This window comes from Mesocricetus auratus, unplaced genomic scaffold (genome assembly GCF_017639785.1).
Source record: "Mesocricetus auratus isolate SY011 unplaced genomic scaffold, BCM_Maur_2.0 Super-Scaffold_100010, whole genome shotgun sequence".
Taxonomy (NCBI): Eukaryota; Metazoa; Chordata; class Mammalia; order Rodentia; family Cricetidae; genus Mesocricetus; species Mesocricetus auratus.
This window is the reverse complement of record NW_024429194.1, coordinates 19,171,935-19,199,552: the sequence shown is the minus strand read 5'-3', so window position 1 is coordinate 19,199,552 and position 27,618 is coordinate 19,171,935. Positions and strand designations below refer to the sequence as shown.

The 27,618-nt window shown below is 48.3% G+C and overlaps 1 protein-coding gene and 1 long non-coding RNA gene across 21 annotated transcripts in view; one reads left to right on the top strand and one right to left on the bottom strand.

Moving 5' to 3' along the window:
* Lrrfip1 (LRR binding FLII interacting protein 1) overlaps positions 1 to 27,618 on the top strand; it is a 124,071-nt gene that overhangs the window by 34,383 nt on the left and 62,070 nt on the right. Inside the window, exon 1 of one of the 20 annotated variants that reach the window (XM_040753028.1) lies at positions 17,161 to 17,417. The exons of 12 other annotated variants lie outside the window; for them this stretch is intronic. In XM_040753028.1, the coding sequence (XP_040608962.1) occupies positions 17,352 to 17,417 (66 nt within the window). In that variant the 5' untranslated portion in view covers positions 17,161 to 17,351. Of the gene's footprint in view, positions 1 to 17,160; positions 17,418 to 17,566; positions 18,904 to 27,618 lie in introns of those variants that run through there. 7 more of the 20 variants (XM_021234153.2, XM_021234155.2, XM_040753035.1 and 4 more) reach the window with 7 other exon arrangements.
* Positions 12,897 to 17,067, bottom strand: LOC110343128. The gene is made up of 2 exons (XR_002385322.2): positions 14,016 to 17,067; positions 12,897 to 13,030 (listed from the first exon to the last, which is right to left on the bottom strand). It is a non-coding gene; the product is annotated as an uncharacterized LOC110343128 (long non-coding RNA).

Sequence of the window (27,618 nt, the reverse complement as noted above, 5' to 3'; positions counted from 1 at the left end):
ATGCTGGGTGGTAGCAACCCCTCCCCCAAGAAAAGGAGTGTAGGAGGAAGAGCTTGGGGAATGGGGACTCGCCCTGGACCTGTATGGCCTTTAAGATGTCTTTGGGATTTCCAGGCCAGGTCAAGGTATCCAATTGGCAGTTGCTGAAGCTCAGAGAATTTGAGAATAGGAAAGCAGATCTGTTGCTCAGTACCATCTGGGCCACGTTCAAAGCAGCAGGCCTGTGAGAGCCCAGGGACTCTGAAGTGCTCCCACAGAGCGGCCTGGGATGCAAGTGCACCTCTATGCTGTCTTTCATGCTGTTCAGAAACAGGCATGCTGGCCAGGCCATGGTGGTGCACCCCTTTAATCCTAGCACTTGGGAGGCAGAGGCGGACAGATCACTGTGAGTTCGAAGCCAGCATGGTCTACAGAGTGAGTTCCAGGACAGCCAGGGTGACACAGAGAAACCCTGTCTTGAAAAACCCAAAACCCAAACAAACAAGAACAGAAACGGGCATGCTGCAAAGAATGTACAAAGGCTACTCCAAGCTGTCCCCATCAGTAATCAAGTAAAGGCACTGTTTTGCGATAATTACTCATTATTGTTCTTACTTTGCTTTTATTTTTATTTGAGACTGGATCTCACACTTGGTGTCTCAGGTTGACATGAGATGTACTGTGTAGTCCAGGCTGGCTATGAACTTGTTGCATGGCAATCCTATCTTGGCTTTTAGCTCTGGGGTTGCAAGCATCAATTAGCAGCAACACACTGCCTGCTTAACTATGTAATTTTAAAATCAAAATTTAAAAGACTGAAGAACTGCATTTGACACCTTCAAAGACTTCACCAGGATTTTTTACCATGGTTCTGAGAATACTCCAAGGACTTTTGGATAGATTTTCAGAGTTCTGAAACTGAGTGGATTGGAGTTACCTTCGGAGATGAATGCAGGCCAGGAGGTCTAGTCTATTAGAAGTGACTATGACCTGGTCATCACAGGTTTTGTGACATCTTTTGTTGGTAGCTACAGTTAGTGGGGGAGATTGCTGACATGAATCAGGGGTCAGCATTATTGAGGTCAACTCTGGGGACTTACCACATCAATAAGGAAGTAAGTACTCTTGCTTCAAACCCTCACTCCCCTGAGCTCTGCACAACCCCCTTGCATGACCAGCCTAACCAGAGGGCTCTGTTAACCTGACGCTAGAGGGCAGAAAAGAATTGCCCAGCATACATTCCTGAAGGCTTCCTGTTTCTCACAATATTGCCCTAGGGTAACAGAGGCCCATCACTGCACTAACAGCTTCCAGAGTTGGAGTTCTTACTGGGAGGCCTGGGTCCACTCCCAGCCCATGGGGTCCTGTCCCCCAGGCCTTGTCTCCAGCCTTTGCAGCTTCCAAAACACTGCCTTTGTGTTCCTCGGGGTCCTTTGCCTTGGGCAGCCCGGCTACCAGCACCTGGTACTCACTTCTTTAAAAATAACCCCAGACCTTTCTTTGTGCTGACTAGATAGTGGCTGATACACTGTGTCAGGGTTGAAAAGATACACTTACCAAGTATCACACTTAGCAAGTATGCTTGCCAAGAGTCTGATTTGGGTGTAGCACTGATCTGTTTTGTAATTTAGAATATTATTCTGAAGGATTCGTGCCTCCCTAGCGTGCCAGAAAGATTCCTAATACACATAGGCAAGCAGGCATACACACACACACACACACACACACACACACACACACACACACACACACACACCCATACACCACAAAAGCAAAACCAACAACAACAACAAAAAAGGTTGCCAGACTAATTAATTAATTGCAGTTTCCTAGGATAGGTTTATTTGCTTTGTTTTGTTTTTTCTTTCCCCCTAGAGAAGGCTTAAAAGCCTCTAGAAACACAAAGAAGGGTTTTTCCTTCCATTTTTTTATTCCTTTCTTTTCAAAGAACAAGACAGAGGAAAATGAACCTTGTATTATATGCCTCTTTAAAAGACAAAACAAAAAAACAGTGCACACTCATGGAAACCATCAGAAAGAAAAGGCAATAAAATGACTCCTGCCAGCTGCACCAGACCCTTCCCCTCAGGGTACTCTGAAGAGGAAGAGGGGAGGAGGGTGGAGGACACCAAGGAAGCAGAGTCTTCCAGACACAACAGCACCGACACACGCATGAGCTCACAGAGGCTGTGGTTGCGCGCACAGGGCCTGCACAATTCAAGCCAGGCAGGGCCCAGTGCTGAAGGGCCCATCCTTAACCGAGGAGCTGCCTCCAACTGACATCTGCTTGCAATGGTGTCTCATTAGGCATACACATGACAGTTAAGGGAGTCCCTGTGCCCAGCGATCAATGCCCGCCTCCAAGTGAACTCCATGATAGTTTTTTGAGATGTTTTTTCTCGTGTTGCTTTGTCTGGGCTTTTTTTTTTTTTTTGCTTTTGCTTATGTATTATGGTTCCCATTTTTGTGTCTGGGGTTACTCTGCTTTTTCTTTTTTCTGGTCTTTTGTTGTCATTGTTTGTTTTCTAAAGAAAGAAAAAAGGCATGGAGTTGGATGGGTGGGGAGATGGGAAGAATCAGGAAGGAGATGGAAGAGAAACCGTGGTCAGAATATATTGTGTGAAAAAAATATTTCCAAGAAAAATATCCTCCTTGAAAAAGAAGAAATGGAAGGAAAGAAAGAAAAGAAGGAAGGAGAGAGAGAGAGAAGACAAAAGAAAGAAAGAAAGAAAGAAAGAAAGAAAGAAAGAAAGAAGGAAGGAGAGAGAGAAGACAAAAGAAAGAAAGAAAGAAAGAAAGAAAGGAAGAAAGAAAGAAGGAAGGAAGGAAGGAAGGAAGGAAGAAAGAAGAGCTCCCTGTATCCTCATTAAATATGGCATGGCTCACTGGGTGGTGGTGGGGCACCCCTTTAATTCTAGCACTCAGGAGGCAGAGAGAGACAGGTGGCCAGCCCAGTCTACAGAGTGAATTCCTGCATAACTAGGCCTGTTACACAGAGAAACCTTGTCTCAAAAAGCAAAAAAAAAAAAAAAAAAAAAAAAAATTTCTCCCTTTCTGCCGTTTGTTTGAGGAGGCAGGTCACTCTCTCTGTGTGTCTCTCTCTGTCTCTGTCTCTGTCTCTCTGTCTCTCTCCCCCATCCCTTCCCCAAATAAACTTTCCACATTTAAAAAAAAGACAGCATGGCTCATTTTTCCTTATGGGATTTTTTAAATGTTTTTTTCATAAATATAATGGTGTGCACATATGCAGCATTCTCTTAAGAACTTTACATACTTTCACAGTCTTATCACAAATACCATTGCCGTGTGTGTGTGTGTGTGTGTGTGTGTGTGTGTGTGTGTGTGTGTGTGTGTGTGTGTTGCTCTATCTCTGGTATATTCCTTTGAGACAGGGTCTCTCACTGAACCAGGAGCTAGGCTGGTGGTCAGAAAGGTTCAACAATTCTCTTGTCTTCATGTTCCTTGTGTAATTCCTTACAATCACCAGCAACCTTGTCAGGCTTTTTATGTAGGCTCTGGGGATTTGAACTTAAATCCCTGTGCTTGTGTAGTGAGCACTCCTGCCCTCAGAGCCATCTCCCACAGAGCCACCATTGCTCAGTGAAGACAACATTGATAGTCTCTTCCCATGGCTGGGGATATACCTCAGTGTATTGCACAAACTGGGTAAGGGAGGGGTCTTCCATCCTCAGCCCCTCCTTCTCAGGTTAAATTGGCAGTGATCAACAAGCCACACCAGCTTACCAGGCCCAGTTGGCCGTTGTTTCCCTGAGCAGCCTGAATATGCATACGGAGTCACCAATGATATTCTACTTTGGGGGATTTCAGATATCCAGAGCTAAGAGCAGGGGTGACTTTAAAACTGAGAGGACAGCTGTCTGCACTCTCTGAGAACGTCTCCCCACACAGATTTCCTAGGTTTTTGCTTTGTTAGTTTTTGGGTTGTGTGTGTGGGGGGGGCAATTTCATCTGGAGTCACCTGGAACTCCCGCTGTCCTTCTATTTCCTAGGGGAAACCTTGCCTGGCTTGCTTCTTCCTCTCTTTGCAATGCTGCATAAACAAAAGAGTACACTTGCCTTTTAAAAATAGAATTACTTAAATCGTGGTAAAATATGCACAATACAAACTTACCATCTTAATGCTATACATTTCCTTCTTGCACAACTTAAATATCAACTTCCCATTTCTTCCTCTCCAAACCTCTGCCACCCACGGTGCCACCTTTTGTCCCTGAGACTCTGCCCGCCAATGGGACCCCGGCTGTGCTGCAACAAACTGACTTGTGTTTAGCAGAAGACAGACCCTGAGTTTGATTTCCAACATCCCAAGACCAAATTAAAAAACCTCTCAGGACCTCATACAACTGCAGCCATGTAATACTCATACTTAGAAACAGACTTCAATGTCCTCACAGGTTGTGCAACTTTGACCTTGTGCTAGAATCTTCTTCCTTTCTTGTAGACCAGGTTGGTCTTGAACTCACAGAGATCTGCCTGCCTCTGCCTCCCATAGAATCCCCTTCCTTTCTGAGGATGAATGTTTCCCACTGTATGGATCAGCTCTGCTTCACCTCTCTGTAGACCTTTTCCATCTATAATGGGCATGTGAGCTTTTGCACTTAATGTGACGTCTTTGACATTTTAATGTGGGTTCCTTGCCATTGTTTTCTCTGATGTTTTTGAGCCTGAGGCACTCATCTCCTAACTGCCTCCTGCCTCTCTGCCCATGCCTTTTTGATTTCTCATAAAGATGAACATAATAAAGTTAGACATTAGCAAAAACAATATTAAAGAGTTGGGTAAAAGTGCTTGCTTTGCAAGTCTGATGACCTGAGTTCAATTCCCAAAACCCATGGTGAAAGGAGGGAACGGACTCTACAGTTGCCCTCTGACTTCCATAAGCATGCTGTGGCATGAGCATCCTTATATGCACATGCGCACACACAATAATAATAACAAATATGTTTTAAGTTAGCCATGGATCTAGGATACCCAAGTCAAAATGAGTGGCGTTGTGTTTTAATAATTGTAGACCATTAGAATTGAAGAGTCGCATCTTTTCATAGTCTGAAGTGATTGTCTCTCCATATAGCCAATACCCCCTTGAAAAAAATGCTTGTCAGTCTAGGGAGATGGTTCAGTGGATAAAATAATTGCCCCACAAGCATGAAGACTAAAGTTTAGATCTCCAGTACTTACGTAAAAGCCAGGTGGGTGTGGTAACCCAACTGGGGCCCCTGTGCTCTGGAGATGGAGGTGGGATTCCAGGGAAAGCTGGTTAGCCAGACTAGCTGCATCTTCCAGCTCTGGGTTCACTGAGAGACCCCGCCTCACTTGGTGAGATGGAAAGCGATGGAAGACACCAGATGACAGCTTTGGCCTGCAGTGGCACACGTGGGAACACACACGTGCACACCTGTGCACACACACACAGGCCTCTCAGCTGGGGGAGGGTCTCTTCACCCCAAAGGGGAAGTGGTGCGCTTCTGTTACCCAACCCCATTCTTTAGAAACACAGTCATAACCGCTTATCTGGCTGGTGAAGTCCAAGAGATTTGGAGATTGCCGGTCAAGGAAGTGAGGTGCCTCACCGGAGTAAGCAGCACAAAGTTCAGGCCTCTTACTCTGGAGAAGCATGTGGTTAGTCCACTGGGCCTTGGCTCAGCTGATGTGTTTCACCAACTCACAGTACTGCGGGTACCAGGGCTCCCCAGTGCGGGGGTCAGTAGCTAAGGGCCAGCTAGGAGTCTCTCTGGGTGCGACAGGAATGAGGTGCAGGTTTGTCTGGGACACAGGTTACTACCACATCCCTTGTAAATTGGGACTGGTCCAATGAATGTGGACTGAATTTTCCTTCAGCTACTTTGTGCTGGGGTGAACAGAGCAACTGGTTTCGATACAGTTATGCACAGCATTGTTAGATCTCATCTAGTCCTTGTAAACCCTGTGAATTAAGTACCATTATGGCTCCCATTTCACAGGCAAGGGAACTGGGCCACGCAGAGAGGTCACCCTGCCCAGAGCTGGAGATTCGCATCAGGTCATGGGAGCCCCCAGGATCTACGTACTTTGTTAACAATCCACAGTGCCTCTGCGCAGAGCACAGTGGCATCCTCGCTTCAATTGTACCAGTGACTCCCTGACTTAAGGATGGTTCTGTCTCCAAGCTGCTTCATCTGTTTCTCTTTTACTGTTCACAAGAGTGTCTTGAGAGACGTGTAATTTGTTCCCTTTCAGGAGCCTCACTATGCTAGTCTCTAACTGCCCTGGTCAGCGATTTTAGAATCTAGAAGCTATTTAAGGTCTAATAGCCCAGAGTCTTGTCTGGCCTCCTCACAATGCAGGTACTAGCTCTCAAAAGTCACTGTGTCCTCCTTGTTCATAACTGCAGAGTGTCTGTTTCAAGAAGAAAGGTTGGGATCACAGCAGTAATGAAACTGAGGCACTAGAATTCGGGTCTTCAGAACCCTGGGAAAACAACCAATGTAACTACTAAATGGAAGACATGAAAATTTAATTTTAAGGATACTTTACTTTAAATCATGTGTGCGCACCTGCATGCTGGTGCCTGAAGAGGCCAGAAAGATAGCACGAAATCCCCTGGAACTGTGAGCATCCCAAAGTGGGCACTGGGAACCAAACTTTGGTTCCTTTCAATAACAGCCAATGCACTTAAGTGCTGAGCCATCTCTCCAGTCTCCAGGTTAAAAAAAAAGACCTCAAGGTTATACTTATATCTAATCTGAAATGTCCTCTATACCTGAGAGTTTATAGTGACATAAACAAAAGGCCCACACATCCCTGTGGCTTACCATCATGACTTTGTTTTTTAAGTGTAGGAAAAAAATGTAAGATCTGATCCAAAGTTACACAGGAATTAAGGAATATGCAGGGGTCAGGTGGGGAAGAAGGATGGCCTAGGGGTAAGTATGCCAGGAAGCCCAAGGCCCAGAGTTCAGTCACCAGGATCCACATAGTGGAAGGAGAGAACCGTCTCCCAGAAGTCCAGAAGTTGTCCCCTGATGTCCACATGTGCGTATAAATACCCATAAACATGCACACACTAGATACACTTTATTAAAAAATATTGTTATCTAAAAAATATGCAGAGCCAGGCGTCGGTGGCACCCGCCTTTAATCCCAGCACTAGGGAGGCAGAGGCAGGTGGATCTCTGTGAGTTTGAGATCAGCCTGCTCTACAGAGCAAGTTCCAGGACAGCCTCCAAAACAATACAGAGAAACCCTGTCTCGGAAAACAAAATGCAGAGCCTGCAGGAAGAACACACTGATGTAACTTCTTGGAGGACAGGCGACACTGAGTGGTGCAAAGAATATTCCTCCTCAGTGAGAAAACCCCATGTTAAAACTATTAATTTAATAGTTGTTAGTTAGTATTATTAGTTATTAATCATTAGTTATTATTAATCCCATCCCTGTTACACATACATACATACATACATACATACACATAAACTTCTAATAAAATCCTTGCTTAGAGGGAGGGTTGCTTTAAAGCTTAACAAACAAACTCTTGACTTCATCTAGAAGAATAACTCAGCCAAGACATTTCTGCAAAAGAATAGGGAGGGTGTTTTCAATTGTATTGTAGCCACAAAATCTTTCCTGCCTCTGTTCAGACATTTTCAGTGGGTCCTTTACAGCTTCTGGGATAAAGTTCAAGTTCCTGAGCACAAGGAACTGAAAAAAGAGCTGCCTAACAATGTCTAAGGGAGTTGCGGAAATAGCCAAATGCTCACGCTTCAGCCTGTGCTGGGCCATCCCACTCTTTTTCCATATTTCCTTTCGGACACCGTATGCAGACATTGTTGATCATAACACATTTGTCTAGAAACCTAGACACCAGAAGCTTGGCTTTGGACGGGCCCAAAACAGTGGCAGAATTCTGGGCTTAAAGAATGGCAACTGCCTGAAAGGGGGCCTGAGTTCCCCAGGGGTCCCCAAATGCCAGCAGATGCTTTCAACCACATCCAAAGATGATCAAGTGACACGGGACTTGTCCCAGGACCTCTCTAACCTGGGTGTAATTCGTGTCTCCAGAGATGCTGTCTGAAGGAAAATAGGGAGTGTGTGTGCCAAACAGAATGAACTGGGAGTCCGGCAGCATCTGTGTGTGCTGGTCCCTGTTCTGTGTGGGTCTCCCGGCAGTCCCCTGTGGTAGCAGTGACTCTCCGAAACAAAGTGCAGACCAGGACTTCCAAACCTGACTGCCAGACTCTGCCAGGGAGTTTGACACCCCCCCCCCCCCGTATTCTCTGTTAGGGTTCAGGACTGAATGTTCAGCCTCTACTCTCTGGTCAGGCCTGGCCTGAGGAAGCCAAGCCCAATTTTTGACCTCCTCCCTTTGATGCTCTCTCTACCAGCCTACCTGTAGGATCACACCCTTAACTTCCACGTGGCCACACGACTTCAGAAATCTCAGTTCTCAGCTCCTTAGCCTACGCTGCCTCTTGCTGGGTTCCCAATGCTGACTTTTGGTCTCTTCCTAATACAGCTTTGCCTTGGAGTAGTTTGTACTCCATGTAGTCTAGAACAGTCGATATCAATGATGACTCTTGCCCTGCTACCCTCTCCTGCATGGTTGCATCTAGCCATGGGTCTGTGGAACCCTGGCACCTCTCTAGAGATCAGTTAGTCAATGTCTTCCTCCACTGCGGCTGTTTGGAGGTAAATATGGTTCTCTCAAGTGAAGCCACCTGACAATGTCTGGAGACAGTCTGGGCTGCTGTGCTGGGGTGGAGGGTGCTTTACGCTGGTATTTGCTGAGTGAGAGAAGTGATACTGCACCAGACAGCTTCCCCAAACCAAGTCATTTGACCACCAAATGTCAGCAAGGTTGACCTTGAGAAAGCCAGACCTCCCCAGAGTCCAACACCCATGCAACACGGATGTGCTACTGCAGCAGAGACAAGGGGAGGGGTGCCTCATACTCTAAATAGCTGCAGTTAGACCAGATGGTCAGAGGAGATCCTCCATTTGGAAACCCTCATGTGGGCTCAGGGCCACGCCCTTCCATTAGACAAAGGCAGCTGCCCCAGTGAGCCGGGCGGGCATAAAGGTGACGTGGCCAGGAGTGGCTATTTGATCTCCAGTTTTTCCAGAATTTCCACTCCTGTGCCAAGCATGCCTCTCCACATGCTGTTCCCTGTCCAAGAGCTCAGGAGCCTCACCTAAAGCCATCTAAAGCCATCATCATCTTCCAATGGTGAGGTGTTTCCCCTCTGCACTAAGTCTTCTCGACAGACATCCAGTTCGCAGGAGCCGGAAAGGTACAAGTTGATCAAGACCTGGCAGTTTTCTGTAGTCTGGTAGTTTTGTTTCGTCTGGACTATAATTTCAGGGTTGGAGTGCAAGAGGCATCCTTATGAATCTGCATTCTTAGGAGTCTACTGAAGTGGGTTTGGTCTCTGTTTCCTTTGGGGGAGCTCACTTGGGTAGATTTTAGGGATACTGTTTTAAGTGTGACCTTCAGCTGGAAGGTTACTCCCTTATATTTTTGTAAATCTTTGACTCCATCTTCAGGAGCTTTCAATCTCCTTGGTTACTATGGCTACCCTGTAAAGTCAGATTATTAATGAGGTCCTATATCCCTTGTGCTTCCTCTCTGAGAATGACATTTTATAATCACGTGTGTAGCCTAGGGAGTAAAGATTTACTCTGACACCTGAGTTTTAAGGATTGTCTATATATTTCCTAGAATATTAAACTCATAGGCAGGATCACTAAGGCAGGCTAAATAGTACCTGGAAAAATATTTTTACTTTTTTTAAATTGCTGCTTTCTATTCCATCTACATTGATGTCTTTGAGAGACTTCTTACCCTTGGGTATTCTGTTATCCGGTGACTAGAACTCTGAGTAGAAAAGCTTGTCCTCCCCTGCCACTGTGTTTATTGTCAGAAGCACCTTGAATGGACTGTTCTTTGAGTGAAATAGCTACTTCTTCCTTTGCTATCAAGTTGACCTAGTGGGCTTCTTTTTTTTCTTTGAGTTTGTGCCTATATGGCAGAGTAATGCATAAGAGAGTTTAGGATTGTTAGTTGCAACATTTTTAGGAAAGCATTGGGCTGGTATTTGTAGTACATTGTATCCATGAACAACAGAACTGTTTTCATTGTAAGTGTTTATTGGTTTTTTGGGTCCTACAATGAAAGGGAGGCATTTCTGTGATGACTCTGCCATGGCTTCAGGGGTCACCAGTTCTGAGGAATGGCTTGGAAAAATACATTTGGATTCCCTGACACTCTGGGGGCAGTGGATTCAGAGTGACGTGGATTGGAAATTATCTCCAAGGGATCCTCAGTCACCTCATGCAACATCATGGACTTGATGGGGCTCCCCAGAAAGGATTCTGCTTCCCAGTAAGGGCAGTGACATAACCCCTACTGTTCCCAGTCCTGGCAATTACGTGACATCTGCTGTTCTCAGTACTAGCAATGGTAATGACACCCACTGTTCTCAGTACTGGCAATGGTGTGACCCCCACCCCCAGTGTTCTCAGTGTTCCCAGTACTGACGATGGTGTGACACCCACCGGCCAGTTCAAATCTCTGACAACTCTCCCATTTCTAACCTCCTGCCTCAACCTTGCCTAATCCTGCCCCCAACTAAGAGCTGAGGTTCTTACCCTGCCCTCCTACCACTCCTGACCACTTGGGGCTCGGTTCTCTTAACTTCATCCCCACCCCATTTAATTAGGCTCTTTCTTGGGCCTAGCAGCTCCTGGTCCTGCCCCTTCCCTCCTCCCATTCCTCTGTGGGCAGTCTGTCTCTGAGCTACTTCCCTACATCCCCAGCTCCATATTTTCTCACTCCCAGTTTTTCAAATAGACTCAAGGCTCTCCCATCCTTAAAGACCTCTGGACCAGAGGTTAGAGAGATGCTCAGCACTTAAGACCATAGGACATGGTTTGATCCCCAGAACCCACATGGAGGCTTACAGCCATCCATAACTCCAGTTCCAGGAAATCTGACTCCCTCTTCTGGCTTCTGCCAGCAACAGTGCACAGACATACTTGTAGTCAAAACACCCATGCACATAAAATACCTTTTAAAAATTTAAAAGCCCTATGGACCAATAAGCAAATCTCTCACACCCCAACCCCTCCCTCTAGTCCTGCCTTTCTCCCAGGCTTCAGTCTCAGCCTCTAACACCAGAATGTGGTAATCATTGTTTTTCTACTTGCAGATTAAAGGCCTTCTCAACTTTGTTCTCTTTGCTTCCAGGAGACACCTCTATTTTCTGTTTAACTACCCCTTCTCTGTCTTGGCTTGTTCCTGAGCCATTAAATGTGGGAGTTCCAAATTACTTCCCTCAACCTTGTTCTGATTTCACCTCATGGCCAGTCACTGACATCACCTTTGACTGGCCAGTATCCCATGCTACCTTTGGAAAGTTCCCACTTGCTACAAAAATACAAAATACTTAAAGATCAATGGACTACATGGACATGGTAACTCACATCTGTAATCCCAGAACTAGGATGCCTAAGGAAGGATGATTTTCACAAGTTCCTAGGCTACAGATTGACATTCTATCCGGAAAAAAAAGGGGTAGGGGGTCAAAGAGCTCATAATAACCTACGAAAAGTCTCCATTTTATTAGGAGAGCCATCCTTGTGTCTGTTCACCCACCTATCATGTATGAAGTGTCCACCTATTCCAAACAATGAAAATATGAAGCCTGATAGGGGAAGGCACAGGGCAGAATGAGAATGAGGGTCCTCCTGCGTGAAGCCCAGCCCAGGAGCTGGTTGGCACATTAACAACTAGCTTGCTATTGCTTTCCAGCGATCAGGTTCCAGGATCATCTCTCCACTGGAGGTGGCCAGGATTGTGGCTCATATTCCAAGTGCACTTTAGCCTGAGCTGGGTGCTGGCTTGAGGTACCACTCTTTCCAGACAACACGTAGGATGATCCACCTCTCCCATTCAATGGTACTACTAATAATGCTCCTAGTATTCGTGGGGGATTTAGCTTGCATCCTTGACCTTGGTTTGTTCACTGCCATGCCAATGACCTTAGATGGGTAGTGGGGTGATGTAAGGGAACCCCACTTCTGGAAAACCTCATGGCCTGGGGTGGGGGTGTGGGCAGGGCAACCCATGAGAGGTGAAGAATGAAACTCAGGACAGTAGCATCTTTACGGGCACTGGGTCATAGCCTTCTAGAGAATGGCCTTGTGGTTTACTTTTCTTATACATCTAAACGTAGTAGAACTTGTGACCTGTGACTTTTACAATAAGAATGGATTCTATTGACTGATAAACAGAGCTCAGGGCTAGAGCCTAGAGGAAGGATCATTGGAAAGCATAACGGTAGATTCTATTGGTGAAGGATGTAAAGTACATGGCCCTCTTTCATAGAGCTGTGTTCTATTCACTGAAGGATTGGGCCTAAATGGTGCTCAGGATATTGGGGGAGTCAGCTGGAGGCTGAGAATCACAAAGCTGATTGACCACGATTCACTGGCATTCCAGGTGACGAGGCTTCATTCATTCCCTTCATTGAAGAAAACAGGCCTGAGTGATTGACATTCCTGGTTTCTTCAGAGCTTTTTCTAAAGCTGTGCTTCCTACAGTGCTACTGGTCCAGGTTAAGCCCAGGGAGACAGCCAAGGTCTCACTGAGTCCCATGACTGCCTGCTCCCAAGTGAGGACCTATGAGTGTCTGACAGGGATACCTCTCTGTCACACAGTATGCTGAACATGTGTCATGATAAGATGTTCCAGGACTTAACAGTGGAGACCTGAATTTGAAACCTGACTCCCCTTCTCCAACCTGTCTGTGGACCAGTCAAACATCTTGTGGGCCTTAGTGTGTATGTCAAGTGTTTTGTAAACAGAAGATGTCACACAAAGCCCAGGTGATGGCCTGAACCACAGTCATCATAACATATAATCACAGCTGTGGGTTTTAGATAATTGTCTAAGGATACAAACAAAGTAAGAACATACATGTGCACACATTGTGTATTGAAGCCATTAGAGGTGTTTACCCTGCCACCCATCATCCATAGGGCCGGCGATTCGTGTCTGTAAAAAAAAAACAAGTGGTTAGGGTTGTGATGGAGAGAAATGATTTCATGTTAGCCAACTGATTAATAGGGAGGCTGAGAGCCACGCTGCCTTCCCTCTGCCTCTGCTTTCTGTGGTTACTCTGCAGCCCAAACCACAGAGGAAGGCAAAGCTAGTGAGCCTAGCAACAGATGCTAGGGAGACAGTAAACTGATCTTGGGCGGGAGCCCCAGTCTGGCTCATTCTGTGACTGAGCTGGTTAGCTGTGATCCTTATGGTTCTCCAACAATGCTGGCCATTGTATTTGATCCTTCTACAGGAATCCCTTTAAAATCAGGTTCCTGGGCATGACCTTGTACACCTGAGAACTGATGTTGAAACTCTAGATTTTCCTTTCTCTTAAGATACCACAGAGGGCCGGGTGGTGGTGGTGCACACCTTTAATCCCAGCACTCGGGAGGCAGAGGCAGGCGGATCTCTGTGAGTTCGAGGCTGGGCTGGACCGACAGCCTCCTAAACAACACAGTGAAACCTTGTCTCATAAAAACCAAAAAAAAAAAAAAAAAAAAAGATACCACAGAGGATACACCCACCACACACACATACCAACCCCCTCACATACACTACACACACACAAAACACAACACATACATATACCACACACACCCACAGACACATATCACACATGCACATACCACACACCACACACACTACATGATACACACCACACACACACACCATAAGCTGATAGGGACAGATCTTTCCCAAAGCCTACTCTGTGCACAAAGAAAGAAATCCAGGGCTTAAATAGTATTAACAAATGTATGAGCTCACAGGTCAGTCAGTGCCTGGCCGTATGGAAAGGCTGCAATTGCAGAGCCAGCTTATTAGAAATGACTGGCCATTGATCATGTTTACCAAAAGGAGAAAACTGGACAGCATCATATACTTAACAGCTCTTTATATAAAAACCCTGGGTCCTACAGGCCATGGAGGCACATACCTGTAACCCCATACTCCAGAGCTCGAGGACACCATCAGCTACATGTGACCATCTTTAAAAAGGAAAAGAAAAAGCCCTTTGACACCACCAAGTTGTTGGTCCAAGGGATGAGCTCCCCTCAGACTTTGGAAGGTGTCCTGGGGCTTCTTGACTGATGTGTTCATGTGTGTGGGTGGCTGGAGTTTCTTCAAGGTAGACTTTTCTATTGCTCTGCTCGGGCACTTCTGTTGGGGTGAAGATTTTGTATAGAGGTTCACACCCCATTCTAACAAGTGTCACTTTTCTTGCATCCTTCCACACACTTTGCACAAGTTAGTAGTTTCCCTTCCCATTCCTTACCCTCATTGTGGCCTTGCAAGACAGTAAAAAGAATAACAAGGCGCAAGGGGCATCAGAGAGGTGCTGGTGTCAAAATTAATGGAAGGCAACTCTGAGCCTCTCCACTTTATTAGAACATAGATTAATTTATTTAGTTTTTGTTTTATGTTGAGACAGAGTCAAACTCTGCAGTCCTGACTGTCTTGAAACTTGCTATATAGACCAGGCTGGCCTACAACTCAGAGATCTGCTTGCCTCTACCTCCGTTGTATGGGCTGGGATTTTATTTTTTTTTCCTAAGAAGACGTTTCAATTAGCTAAGGCTGGCTTCAAACTTAATACAAAGCCAAGGATAGCTTTCAACTCTTAGTCCTTGGGCCTCCTTCTCCCAAGGAGATTATTTGCATGTGTAGCCAGGATAAGTCCTACAATTTAGATTTATATGTCACCATCAAGGGTAGGTACTAAACATGCTACTCACTATATGGACTTCCACCCTCTTGGAGCTGGGAACTGTCCACAGTCACTAATAAGGCAGGCTGGGCTCACCTAGGTCAAAATGTGACACCCTCCTATCTGAGAGAGCAGGGTGTTGGGGTGGCAGCTGCCATAGCGGGCTGGCTCTCTGCAGAACCACAGGACTCACATGTTTGTTGCTATTCTGTGGCTGGCGGTGTTCCCCTACTCTCTTGAGCCTAGTAGTTTCACCACCCAACTCCCTCCTTTTTGGGGGAGAGGGTGGCAGGGAGGGTGGGCTGCAGATTTTCCCTTTCTTAGGTCTGCCTCACCTCTCTGTCATAGTCCAGTTCTCAGCTGTTTTAACTTATGGCCCAGCTTCCCAGCAAGAGGAGGCAGCAATGGGTGGGGGTGGGGTTCCTGCTGGAGGGCAGGAGGGCAGCAAGAACAGTGGTCTGTGATTCTTCGCTGGACTCCTGGGCACAGACAGAGACCTTGTTTATGAGCTTGTTAGAAGCCAAGAGATACGGGGGTGGGGGTCAGGGGGTGTCTCTATGTCAGCAACCAAAGTCTTCAGGTATTGTCTGGGGACAGGCAGAGCAAACAAAGCCTGCCCCTGGGCTACGATGTTGTGGGTGTCCCAGGGTTCCTGGAATCTAATCTACTCATCTAGGTCAGAATACACTAGCAGGACTCTGTTATTAACCGGCCTCCACTCTCACCTGTAAAGTTAGTCCTAATGGAATTAGTTGTACCCCGCATAAATTCCACCACCCTTTGCCATTACGATGTTATCTAAAAACTACTCTCTCCAATGATATAAACTTTGTAGAATCAGGCACTTTAAACGGGTATTACGTTGAGACCGGATGTTGGAAGTTAGTCCCCTTCTTGGCGGGGAGTTTTCCTCATCTGAGATGCTTAGTCAGAGTTTGCACCTGTTCTCTTTCAACTTGCACGTACTCCCAAACCACGCCCCTTCGTCCCTAAACCACGCCCCTTCATCCCTTCGGGCTAGGCTCCTCTGCTTTCAGGACCCATCTTCCTCTGGCTCCACCCTCTGGCCATCCCAGCCCTTTGAAGCACTGCCCGGAGTCGTGGTGTCAGGATGATGGTCCACACGCTCAGGCCAGTGCACACACGTGTTCGCTGTTAACAAGAAGCATGTCCTCCGGATGAGAATAGGGAGCCATAAAGCTCAGATATGACTCTGGCTTCTCCAGAATTTTTCTAGTGATTCCAAAAAAGAAAAACAGGCCAAGGAACCATGTTTCTTTTCTTTCTGAGCCTGAAGAAGGCCCTTCTAGAGCGGAGAAAACAAGTCACCCAGGTCTGCCGCGGACCATGCTGAGATATGCGGCCGGGATCCGCTAAGGGTGAAATCTGTGCGGTTTCCTTTGGGTTGCTTCAGTCCATAGCGCACAACACTGGAATCTTCTGTTTGCTTGCCCGCATGGCTTTAATTTTAAATCAGAGACGTTCCTACTTAGTGGATATGGAAGAAGCGTGCTACAAGTCGGGTAACTGTCCTGCGTGGAAATCAGTTTCGTGCTGTCCTGTTGGCACAGCACCGAAGCCTGAATAGAGGAGATGAAGGGCTCCAGACACCGGATCCCCTGGACCGCGACTGTCACCGGGGCCTGATGTTCGCTCCTGTCCTGAGTGGCCAGGGACCGTAGCTCTGTGGTCCCGAAGGCTGCGCCAACTCAGAAGACAGCTGCGGCGGGGACAGCCGCGCTTGGGCAGAGGCTCGTGCGCTGTGGTTCCAGCTCAAGCCACGCGTGTCCTAAGCGAAGGCATGCTTCCCGGGACTTGGGCTGGTCTCCCACGCTGACTCAGCCGAGGGACGGCAAGGGCGTGGTTGCGGGTGGGGTCCCTAGGGTCATTCCCCTCCGCCTTTCCGGTGTCAGCCTCAGGGACTGGGTGGTGATTGATGGTACCGCAGCTGGCTAGCTAGCCAGGAGCAGAGTGAGGAGGAAGGCGAAGGCGGATCCGGAGGTTCTGAGGCGGAGCAAAGGGAGGAGCATGGGCGGGGCCTTGAAGGAGGAGCTTAGGGTCCCCGGTGGGCGGATTCGGATGGACCTCATGGAAGGAGAGCTTGGGTTGGGAGTACCACCGTGGGTGACGCGATCCACTGAAGGGCCAGGATGGGGCCGCGTGTGGAGACAGACGGACCCCCGTGTGGGTGGAGCCGGGGAGGAAGGGGCCTACCCCCTGGAAAGAGCGCGGGAAAGGGGCTGGGAAGGAGTGGCGGGCACAAAGTGGGTGGGGCGCGGGGCGGGGTTAGGCGGAGCCGGGGCGGAGTGTGCCCGGGGCTCCTCTCTTGCCACCCCCACCCCCGGCCCGGGGCCACCTGCGCCCCGCCCTACCGGCCGCACCCCAGCTGGGGAACCGCGAAGTCGGCTGTCCAGGATTCGTATGCGCTAGGGGGATCATCGCGAGTTCTGCTTCTGCCTGGACCGCTGTCCTGAATCCGGAAATGTGGTCTCGCTGAGAGCCCTCGGACTGAGCGGGTCGGAGGCGCGAATTCACGGGTGGGAAGTTGGTCTGCACTCCGGCAACATGACCAGCCCGGCGGGAGCAAAAAACCAGGAAATCGACTGTCTGAGTCCAGAAGCGCAAAGACTGGTAAGAGGAACACGTGGTTCAGACTTGCGCCTGCCAGCAGTTCCCGCAGAGCTGGACTCTAAAGTCAAGGGCAGTGGCCCACTCAGTTGCAGTGGCCTGAGCCACTCCTGATGCCTGCGGACAGGTGGTTGGCTGAGTGCAAGATATCTGCAGGTGGCGCTCTGAAAAGTACATTTAATGTCCCAACACCCCTCTCAAGGACGAAAAGGAGCGTGGTCTCTCCCTCCGCTCCTAGTGGCGGTCTCTAGGCAGGCTCTGTCCAGCTGAGTGGCTCTGGCCTGGATCCAACAGTGATTGGAGATGTGCGTGTGGTGTAGAGTTTCACAGGGAACTACTAGTTTGGTATTTTGCAGAGTATAACACCCTCATCCGGAGGCACCACCTTGCCTAGGGCTTACAGGCATTTGACCTTAGGAAAACCTCCCTCAAGGAGCCAGGGCCCTAAACCCACTTTGGCAGGTGTCAGTCTCTGGTCTTTCACTTACCGAACTTAACATGTGGAGGCTTGGTGGTTAAGCAGTGGTTTGACCTTAAAATCGGGGATCAGCAAGTTGGGAACCTCTGGTTGTTACAGCCCTAGCTCATGGTTGTGGTTTGGGGGCCTGGAGTTGAGACCGGATGGGACTATGTAACACTTACTAGCCTTAAACTCAAGATCCTCCCTTCTCAACCTCTCCAGTGAGCAGGTACCTCCCCACCCAGCCCTTTGCTGTGGTTGCTTATGAATGGGAATATGTAAAAGCAAAAGGCTCCCTTTGAAACAATGTGTTTTATGGAGTTAGTACTACAGAAAGGAGACCCAAGGTTCCTACTTTGTCTGGTTTTTGCCAGTCCTTGATAAAAGTGTGAGCCCCAGTCACTCATTCGCCAGGTAGCCTGTAGTTGGTGTTTGTGTGTGGAATAGTCACAATGAGACTGCTTTGTTTGACTGGGAAGGTGTAAACTTTGATTACAGTGATAGTCCTTGCTGAGGACTGGGGGTGGAGGGCTGTTACTCTATGCCGTCACTTGAATTTTGGCTTGGGCTTTTGGAGTTAGTCTACAACTTGTGGGCCTAGGGACAGAACCTGCAGGGCCACTTTGGAGCCCTCCTCAGTGGAGCCTTGAGATCTGGGAGGAGGGAAAGCTTCTGAGACAGTGCTGTTAGAACAGAAGCCCAGGCACACCATAGAAGGCAAGAATTGGGAGGAAGTCAGCTCTGGGCTTGTTCTAGCACACAGGAACCAAGCGCCGCGGAGTCCTGGGCAAAGGGAAGAACAAACAGGCAAACACTTAGAAGATCGAGTAAGGAAGGCAGGGAAAGACCCAGGAGGTGGGGACTCCACCTCCAACAGGTCCGCTGCTCAACACTTGGAGCCTGCCTGGGCCACAGACAAGATACTGCCGAGCAGTAGGAGACTGGAACCAAGTCCTCTTCCAAGTGCTCATTGTGCTAATCAAGGCCCACCCTCCCTTCCAGAATCCAGGAAGCACAGAGCACTAAAGAGTGAGTGTTTATATGTAAGATTATGTCAGAATTCCTGCCCTATCCTAGATGAGGCTATTTTTAGTCTTCTCTTTCTCTCCTCTATGTAACGTAACCTTCATACATTGCTCTAAAGCCCTCTCCGTTCATTTGATAAAGGACTGCTACATAACAAAATATGGTCTGTGCCTCCTCTTACCCTACTACAACCTATCAATGCTGAATTCTGGAACATATTTGGTCCTAGAAAATTCTAGAAGGAAATCATGAATCTTTAAGAGGTTAAAGAAACAAAACGTGGCCCCTGTTTATGAGGCTAATGGGCTGTTGGACAGGAAGTGTGCAGGGGTATGACAATGGCCGGTGTGTTAGAAGGGGGGGCACCCAGCTGCCTTGGACCCTGAGTTGAGCATGTAACTGGAGACCAGCAGTGACCGTTACAGAATGGCTTTTGTGTTCTGCAGTAAATGCCCCTGGCTCGTAGGAGCAAGGCTCTCTCTCCCGTGGACAAGGGCTGGGTTAAATGGTTGTGAGAGGACAAGGTAAGCAAGAGGAAGAGACAGACATGTGACCTCTTCAGACCAGAGCTAAGACAAACGGCAAGGTTGGAGCAGAGTGTGTGGTGCAGGCCTGGACGCCTGCCACGCTGGCACTCAGAGGCTGGGTTGGAGAGAGCCCCAGTTCTAGGCCAGCCGAGGCATAGCCAGACCCTGTTTCAAAACAAGTAGGAAACTCTAGATGCTGAGGCACTCAGTGGAAGAGTGCTTACTTACCTGTCTGTGTTCACGGCCTCAGCACCACAAACGAGGAAAAAGGAGGCTAGGAGGGGAGAAGCAGTGTTGACAGGGTGCTAGGCTGGTCTGCTGGTGAGAAGTCTGAGTCTCCACATCCCCGGGGGAAACGGACATTCTTTTTCTTTCTTTCTTTCTTTAATGTATGGGTGCTTTGGCTGCATGGATGTCTCTGCTCCCCCTGCCTGCCTGGTTCCAGAAGAGGACTTCAGATCCCCTGTACTGGAGTTATAGACAGTTGTGTGCCACCATGTAGGTGCTGGAAATCGAACCTGAGTCCTCTGGAAGAGCAGCCAGTGCTCTTAACCACTAAGCCATCTCTCCAGCCCCAAACTGCCATTCTTTAAACTTCCATAACTTCTTGGCGTTGCTGAGGGTGTGTCCACTCTGGCCTCTTTCCACACAGTGACGAGCATTGACCCTGAAAGGATCCAGTCCACACCGGGGCAGGGATCGGATAGAAGGGTAGAAGTTAGCCCCGCTAGGTGTGTGCAACTCATGGCCCACAGGCTGCAAAGCAAGCAGGCTGTCTACGAATGCAGTCCTCCACAAAAAAAAATAGACTTACTTAAAGCACTGGGAGATGTTTGTTTGTTTTGTTACTCGGTCACAGGGTTCTCAAATGTGAACTCTGTAGATGACATTGTGTCACAATAGAGCCTCTCTCACAGGAACCTGTATCTCAGTCCCCAGGTTTATGAACTGTCGTTTTTAATGTGTTGTCTCCCCAAGTAATTAAGGTAAAAATAGTAAGTTCTTTTCAGTTATAGCTCCGAAGCCATTTGCTTCATTTTTTTCAGCCTGACTTATTTTATTACTCTGTGTGTGTGTGTGTGTGTGTGTGTGTGTGTGTGTGTCTCCCAAGCACACTTTTGAGTGTTCTCCTCCCCCCCTCCCCAAAAGGAACCTCTCAGCCACTATTGCAGGCAGATAGATGGAGGTTGACTTTGAAGCCCTTGTGCTTGAGGTTGAATTCATGTGCTCCCTGGCTTGGAAAGCATGGGGACCTTGGAAGCCCTCCAAGTCGGTCACCTGCTGCCATAGTACTTACTGACTAGGGCACATGGGTCAGCTGCCCCCCTGTCACTGCTGGAGCCAGGCTCATCCCAGTCAGAGGCTATGGCGACCAGGCCATTCCAATGTCAGCTCCTGAGCCCAAACTTTCCCAGTCCAGGAGACCACGAAGTGCAGTGATAAAGGCCAGGAACTAAGATGGAAACAAACATCTTGTTGGGTGACAATGGAGACTAAATTTCCCTTTTTCTCTAGGTTAGTTTCTGTTTAGCCTAACAGCTCACATAGCGGAAGCCTCCTTTGCAAACTGCATAAAACTTAAGGTTTAGCCACCACCTACCCGCTGTGAGAGCAGGAAACGGTTATTTACGGTGCCATTTCTCAGCACAGTTGACTGCTTAGTGTAACCTGCTTAAGTGAGATTCTTAGTCAGTCGACTGGGCAGAACCCGGTCAGGCATTGGTACCACGTATTTGCTCCTCAAAAGGCAAGGCACTAGAGGAATGGCTTATCCCAGAAGACTCAGGCTGTGACTCAGCATTGGAGATGTTTGTGACCAGTTACTCAGATGCCTGGGTTTCCAAAAATTCCGTTCAATTTAAAGGATTAACCTTGGAGCCCAGAGACCTTTCCTTGCAGCTTTGGGAAGGCTGGGGGCTGGGGGAGGTGGAAGGTGTGTGCGCCAGGTGCTTCAGTAGCTGACTGCTTTTACCGGAGGCCACCAGTTCCGGTTTGAATTTTAAAGAGAGAGGCTTACATTCTTAAGATGGATTTACAGTACTTATTGGGGCAGTAGATGTAGTTAAACGAATTGACTTCTTTCTCCCAAATTAAGCCAAACATTAGTGTGAATACACCCTAGAATTAATTCAGAATTGCCAAGTGATTTCTGACCACTGCCACAGTCACTTGCCTCCTGGACAAATTCCAGAACTACCAGTAAAAGAAGTGGCAACACCAAAAACCACCAAGCCACGCCTAGCCTTGCTAGTGTGTATCCCAGCATTAGACAGGCTGCTTTCCCTCGAATCTAAAGTATGGCCACTTTATAACAGATAAGTAACTTTCCCTTGAATCTAAAGTATGGCCACTGTATAATAGATAAGTAACTTTCCCTTGAATCTAAAGTATGGCCACTGTTTAATGGATAAGTAACTCACCTTAAATTACTGGAAGGAGAGTTTACTTTTAATGTTGTCAACACTTGTCTAATGGAGACTTTTTTATCCTTCAGAGTAGCAGCTTTTTTTTAAAGGTGTATTTTTACTTTTTAAATGTGTGTGGGTGTGTGCCTTGCACACGAGTGAAGGACGCTAGAAGAGGATGATGGGTCTCTTGGAGCTGTAGTTACAGGGGATTGTGAGGGTCTCCTCACCCTCCCAGCCTAATGTGTGTGCTGAGATCTGAACTACAGTTCTCAAGATTTATCAACAAGAGCTTTTAATCGCTGAACCATCTCTCTCCAGCTGTGGACACGTGTGTGTGTGTGTGTGTGTGTGTGTGTGTATGTGTGCACGCGCGCGCGCGTAATTTTTTTTCAAGACAGGGTTTCTCTGTGGCTTTGGAGGCTGTCCTAGAACTAGCTCTTGTAGAGCAGGCTAAAGAGATCCGCCTGCCTCTGCCTCCCGAGTGCTGGGATTAAAGGCGTGCGCCACCACCTCGCGACTGTGTGTATAATTTTTGTTGTTATGTTATTGGAGGGGAATGGATGTGTGCGACAGTATATATATAGAGGCCAGGGGCCAACTCTGTTACAGTCTTTCCTTCCGACTTCCCATGGTTCTGGAGGTTGAACTCAGGTCGCCAGGCTTTCATGCCAAGGGTTTTTACACACTAAGCCATCTTACTGACCCACCATTTTTATTTTACTTTTGGGGGCCCAGGTTTTTAGCTTGTGAGCCAGACTTTCTGCATAGTGGTGATCCTCCTGTCTCACTTCCCGAGCCCTGGGGTTGCATTGCAGGTAAAGGCCACCATTGGCTCACAATGTCGGTTCTGATCCATGTGTGGGGCAGAGCAGTTTGTGCATGTGACAGGGATAGGGCTGGGAGGAGGGAGACTTTCCTAGAGGAAGTAGGGTAAGGAGTGGGCATGAGGTGTGAGTGGCAGTTCAGCCCCCCCCCCATCCCGTGTAACCTGGGCTGCTTGTCTTGCACTGCTGCGCTTGGTGGGAACTGCAGTCATGCTTCTCCCTGCATCAGTGGCTGTCACAGAAGACTTCATAAGTGGTGGAAGCAGCTGAATTTCCCAGGCCCCTGCTGACTCGGCCTGGCCGAGGGTTATGTAGACGATGCCAGCCATTACCACAAAGGACTCGACAGTCACCTCTGATTTACAGATAAAGAGCAAGTGGGGGCTCCAGAAGCCAGGAGGCTTGCTGAGTGCCCACAGACGGGGGGGGCAGAACGTTCAGACCCTGGTCAGGTGACTTGGAACTGCAGCTGACTGTGGTAGCACTGTGTACAGCGCTTCAGGCCCTGGCAGGGAGCAAATACGCCACCGGTTGCCTCCACTGCAGTTTGCACCATGGCCATAAGGACAGCCCTGGGGTGTCATCACTCCGGTACCCTCCCCACAACTCCTTTTTTGACACAGGTCTGGTGTCCTGACCCTCCCACTTCCGGCTCTGAAGTGCTGGGATTACGAGCATGTGATACCACACCCAGCCTATTACTCTCTTCTGTGTCTGGTAATTTTCACGTGAGAGAATGTTGACCGGACTTTATTTCCCTAAATAAGAGAATAGTGGAAATGGAAGGCTGGTAGAAACCTCCGTTTTGCTATTTTTCAAGTTATACGGACATTTTCGATGTTACCTGAGAGTCTTTGTTTTACGGGATCGAACCTCGCTCGGCTCATGCCCACAAGCACTGCTCACAAACACTCCAAGCCTGTGCCAATCACGAATCACCATGATTCAAACCTTCAGCTTGAAGATTGGGCGGCGCCTCTCCACCTCCGCCCAGACTGACCAGTTCATGGGATGCGAACATGGCTTCTTCCACAACTGCTTCCAGGAAATGTTGACTGAATACAAGAGGGGTTGTGTTGTGAGAATTCCCTGCCTAAGGAGATGTAAACACTGTTCCATCCAAGATCCAAGGTCCCATCCACAAATCGAAGTACCGTTTCACTGAAGTTCAACCTTGGGAAACAAAGCATTTATTTGGCTTCCTTACAGAGATCATGGGTGAGGGAGTGTGGCTGACTCCAAAGCAGCTACCTTGCAAAGGCTTTACCCAGCATGAACAGTGGCTTCTCCAACACCACACAGATGAAGACCCTTCACATTAACCTTCTCTGGCCTGTGTGGCCTAGCACCTCCTGAGGACACTCCCCACCCCCAGCCCAGCCATGTGCCCTTAGGACAGAATTGTATACACGTGGCTGGGAGGGGTGGTAGGAATCTTCAGTGACTTTTCCACCTCCCCATTAAGGAATGTCAACACTCAGCTAGATAGATCTCTCAAGCAGGCGAAGTTTACTTGACAAAGACGGCAGCTGTTTTGCTTGGTGGACAAAATTCTGCCACAAGTTGTTACAAGCTTTTGGGTGTCTGGGGTCTGCAGTTTTCAGGCTTATTCTTAGAAAGAACAGCGTCAACAAATTGGTGAAATGTAGGAGTGGGTTCCAGGGAACAGTCTAGACTGGAACAGAGAGAGGTGAGGGAATAGAGCCCAGATGAGGTTCCTCAAGGGAACCTCTAACTTAAGAGGAAGTGGCCTTCTTCTGTCAACCCTGCAAGTCCTCCATTTGGGCTTTGGCATTGCCAGTGTGGTGTGTATTGTCCTCAACACCCTTTGGTGCCAGATATCACCTAGGATGTCATGTGTGTTAGGCAAGCAGCCTGATCCTGAAGAAGCCTGTTTGTCTTAGAGATGGTGTAGCCTCGTTCTTACTTCCGTAGTGAAGAAGATATTTGCAACCCAGTTGCCAAGCTGTGTCTCAGAACTGTGGTGGATCTCACACTCAAGGCCAGGTCTTCAGACTCCTCTCCAGAGAATACTCAATGGAGCCTTGGGCACCTCTGGGACTACTCACCGTCCCTGAAGCACAGAGCAGTTTAGTGCCTCCTTGGAGCCTGTGGGTCCAGCTAGGAGCAATAAAGGAACTGATTTTTAATCGATGGGTAATTTTAGCGTCTGTAATTCATCTTAGTTAATTCTGATAACGTTTTGTAAAGAAATCATACAAAAGGAGTTTAACACCAGCCTTTTTTTTTTTTTTTTTTTTTTTTTTTTTTGAGACAGGGTTTCTCTGTGTTGCTTTGGAGGCTGTCCTGGAACTCACTCTGTAGACCAGGCTGGCCTCAAACTCACAGAGATCTGCCTTTCTCTGCCTCCCGAGTGCTGGGATTAAAGGCGTGCGCCACCAACGCCCGGCTTGAACACCAGCCTTTAACTCTATGTGCTATATCCTTCCCAGTGTGCTGCGGAACCTGGGCTCCTTTGATCTTGTGGCCTGAGCTCTGAGTCCCACCAGGGCAGGTGTGGCCAGTATGGCTGAGTGCCACCAAACTGTGCTTGGGAAACAGTGAAGTGCTTATAACTCAAGCACAAGGACCTGAGTTTGGAGTCCCTGTATCCAAGTAAATGTTTGCCTGGCATACCTGTAATCCCCATGCTGGGGAGGATCCCCAGAGCCCGCTGGCCAGCTAGTCTGACCAAACTGGTGAGCTCCAGGCCCAGTAAAAGACCCTGTATAAAAAAGTAGTGCTTGAGGAAGACTTTGATGTTTACCTCTGCTTTACACACACACACACACACACACACACACACACACACACACACACACACGGCATAAGTAAAGGTAGTTTGTAGCACCGTGTGTTTGATAGATAAATGCCTACCTCCAGAGCACTAGTTAGATGTTTGCATAGATCCGGGGCTGCCCCCTTCTCTGTAGATACAGACTGACATGGGTGTGTCATACTGAGACCCCTAACACCGTGCTTACTCTTGCTGTCTGTGATCAGCCATTCTGAGGTGGCCTCGCCCTTGAGGAAGTACTGAGCAGAGCCTGGTACACCCTTCTCAAACTTCCATTCTGCTGCTGTTTTGTGAGACTGGCCTTGAACTCCCGATCCATCTGACTCCGCCCCCTCAAGTGCTGATGTTACAGTTCTGCATCACCACACCTGGAACATTCACTTTCCAGGCTGCTATCATTCACTGGGTAGTGCTGTAATCTGAACTGCATGGCTTGTATGTTTGGCATGTTTGTTTTTTTTTTTTTCAAGACAGGGTTTCTCTGTGGCTTTGGAGGCTGTCCTGGAACTAGCTCTTGTAGACCAGGCTGGCCTCGAACTCACAGAGATCCACCTGCCTCTGCCTCCCAAGTGCTGGGATTAAAGGCGTGCGCCACCAACGCCCGGCCGTATGTTCAATATGTATACAATCCACCTTGCTCTTTCAACTTGCCTGAGTAGCCAGTGACAAGCTCTTCGGTCCGCCTGGCCTCACCCTGAAGGCCATGACTGCTCAGCATTTCCAGTGACCCCTGCAGTGACACTGGTAGCTCCACTGTGTCCTGACTCACAGTTACAGCCACAGAGAGCAGGTTCCCTTGCTCCTGGGACCCTCAAGGGGGAGATAGTTAGAAGATTTGGGAAAGATGAGTATTTTTTTTTTTGAGACAGGGTTTCTGTGTAGCTTTGGAGCCTGTCCTGGCACTCACCCTATAGACCAGGTTGACCTTGAACCTCGAACTCACAGAGATCGGCCTGCCTCTACCTCCTGAATGCTGGGGTTAAAGTTGTGTGCCATCAATGCCCAGCTGAATACTTGTTTTAAGAATGGGATAAGGCTGGAGAGACGGCTCAGCGGTTAAGAGCACTGGCTGCTCTTGTAGAGGGCTTGGGTTCAATTCCCACCACCCACATGGCAGTTCACAACTATCTGTGACTCCAGTTGCAGGGGATCTGACACCTTCACAGCAGAGCAAATAAAATAAAGTTAAATAAACTTAAAAAATGGAATGAGGCACAGGTGGTATTCCAGGGCAGTGGGCAGTGGGTCTGTGGGACAGAGGCCAGCCGTGGCCACTGTTACAGAGGTGCCCAGGTAGTGCTGCCCTTTCCTGTTCCACCATGCATCCCCTTGGCTGCACCCAATAGCAGACTGTTTATAGAGTCTGCCAAATATAAGCTGTGGGGGTTTCCGTAGAAACAAAAGTTGGTAGCTGTTGCTACTTCCTGTAACCAAGGTAACCAGGAAAGGGATTCTGTCCCTCTGCAACCTCCACCGCAGTCTGGAAACCACCACGTGTCTGTCAGCCATGCTAACATCGCTGGGGGGGGGGTTACACACCAGGATTTCCAAGCTCCCACATGAGATTTTTGCTCCCTCTCCCAGCAATGGCTCACACCAGGATGGAGGCCTCTGTCTATTTCTAAACCAAGACAGCTTTTCGTGGTGCCACTTTTGGCTTCAGCTCCGTAGTGTTCATGTCGCACTCACAGGAGTGACCTTTCTCTACATCCTTAGACATTTTCTGAAATGGCTTTAGATTAGTTATGTCACGATGAAATGTGCCCTGGTGAAAATGCACCAATGCTGCCCAGTTCTAAAGCCTAGAAGCGTCGATAAATGTGTCATTAGCATGGATACCTCTTCCCATCTGTGGCGTCTTTACGTCTAAGTAGTCCCATGAGGCATCATTTCCAGGTGGCATCTGAGGAGGCAGACCAAGGAGGTGGCAGTGTCCTGGGGCCCTTCATCAGTCTATCTGCAGCCCAGAGGTCTGTCTATCAGCCTTCCTGGAGTTCTGGAGTGTTAGAGGATGCTGCATGTCATCTCCAGGCCCATTGCAGGCTGGCATATGGTCGAGTCTGCCTGTAGATGGGGGGTGGAAGCTGGCTTTATAGGCCCCACAGCTTCCTCAGTCTGAGACCAAAACTGTCTCAATTCCCTTTCTCGAGAACTTCCGTGTA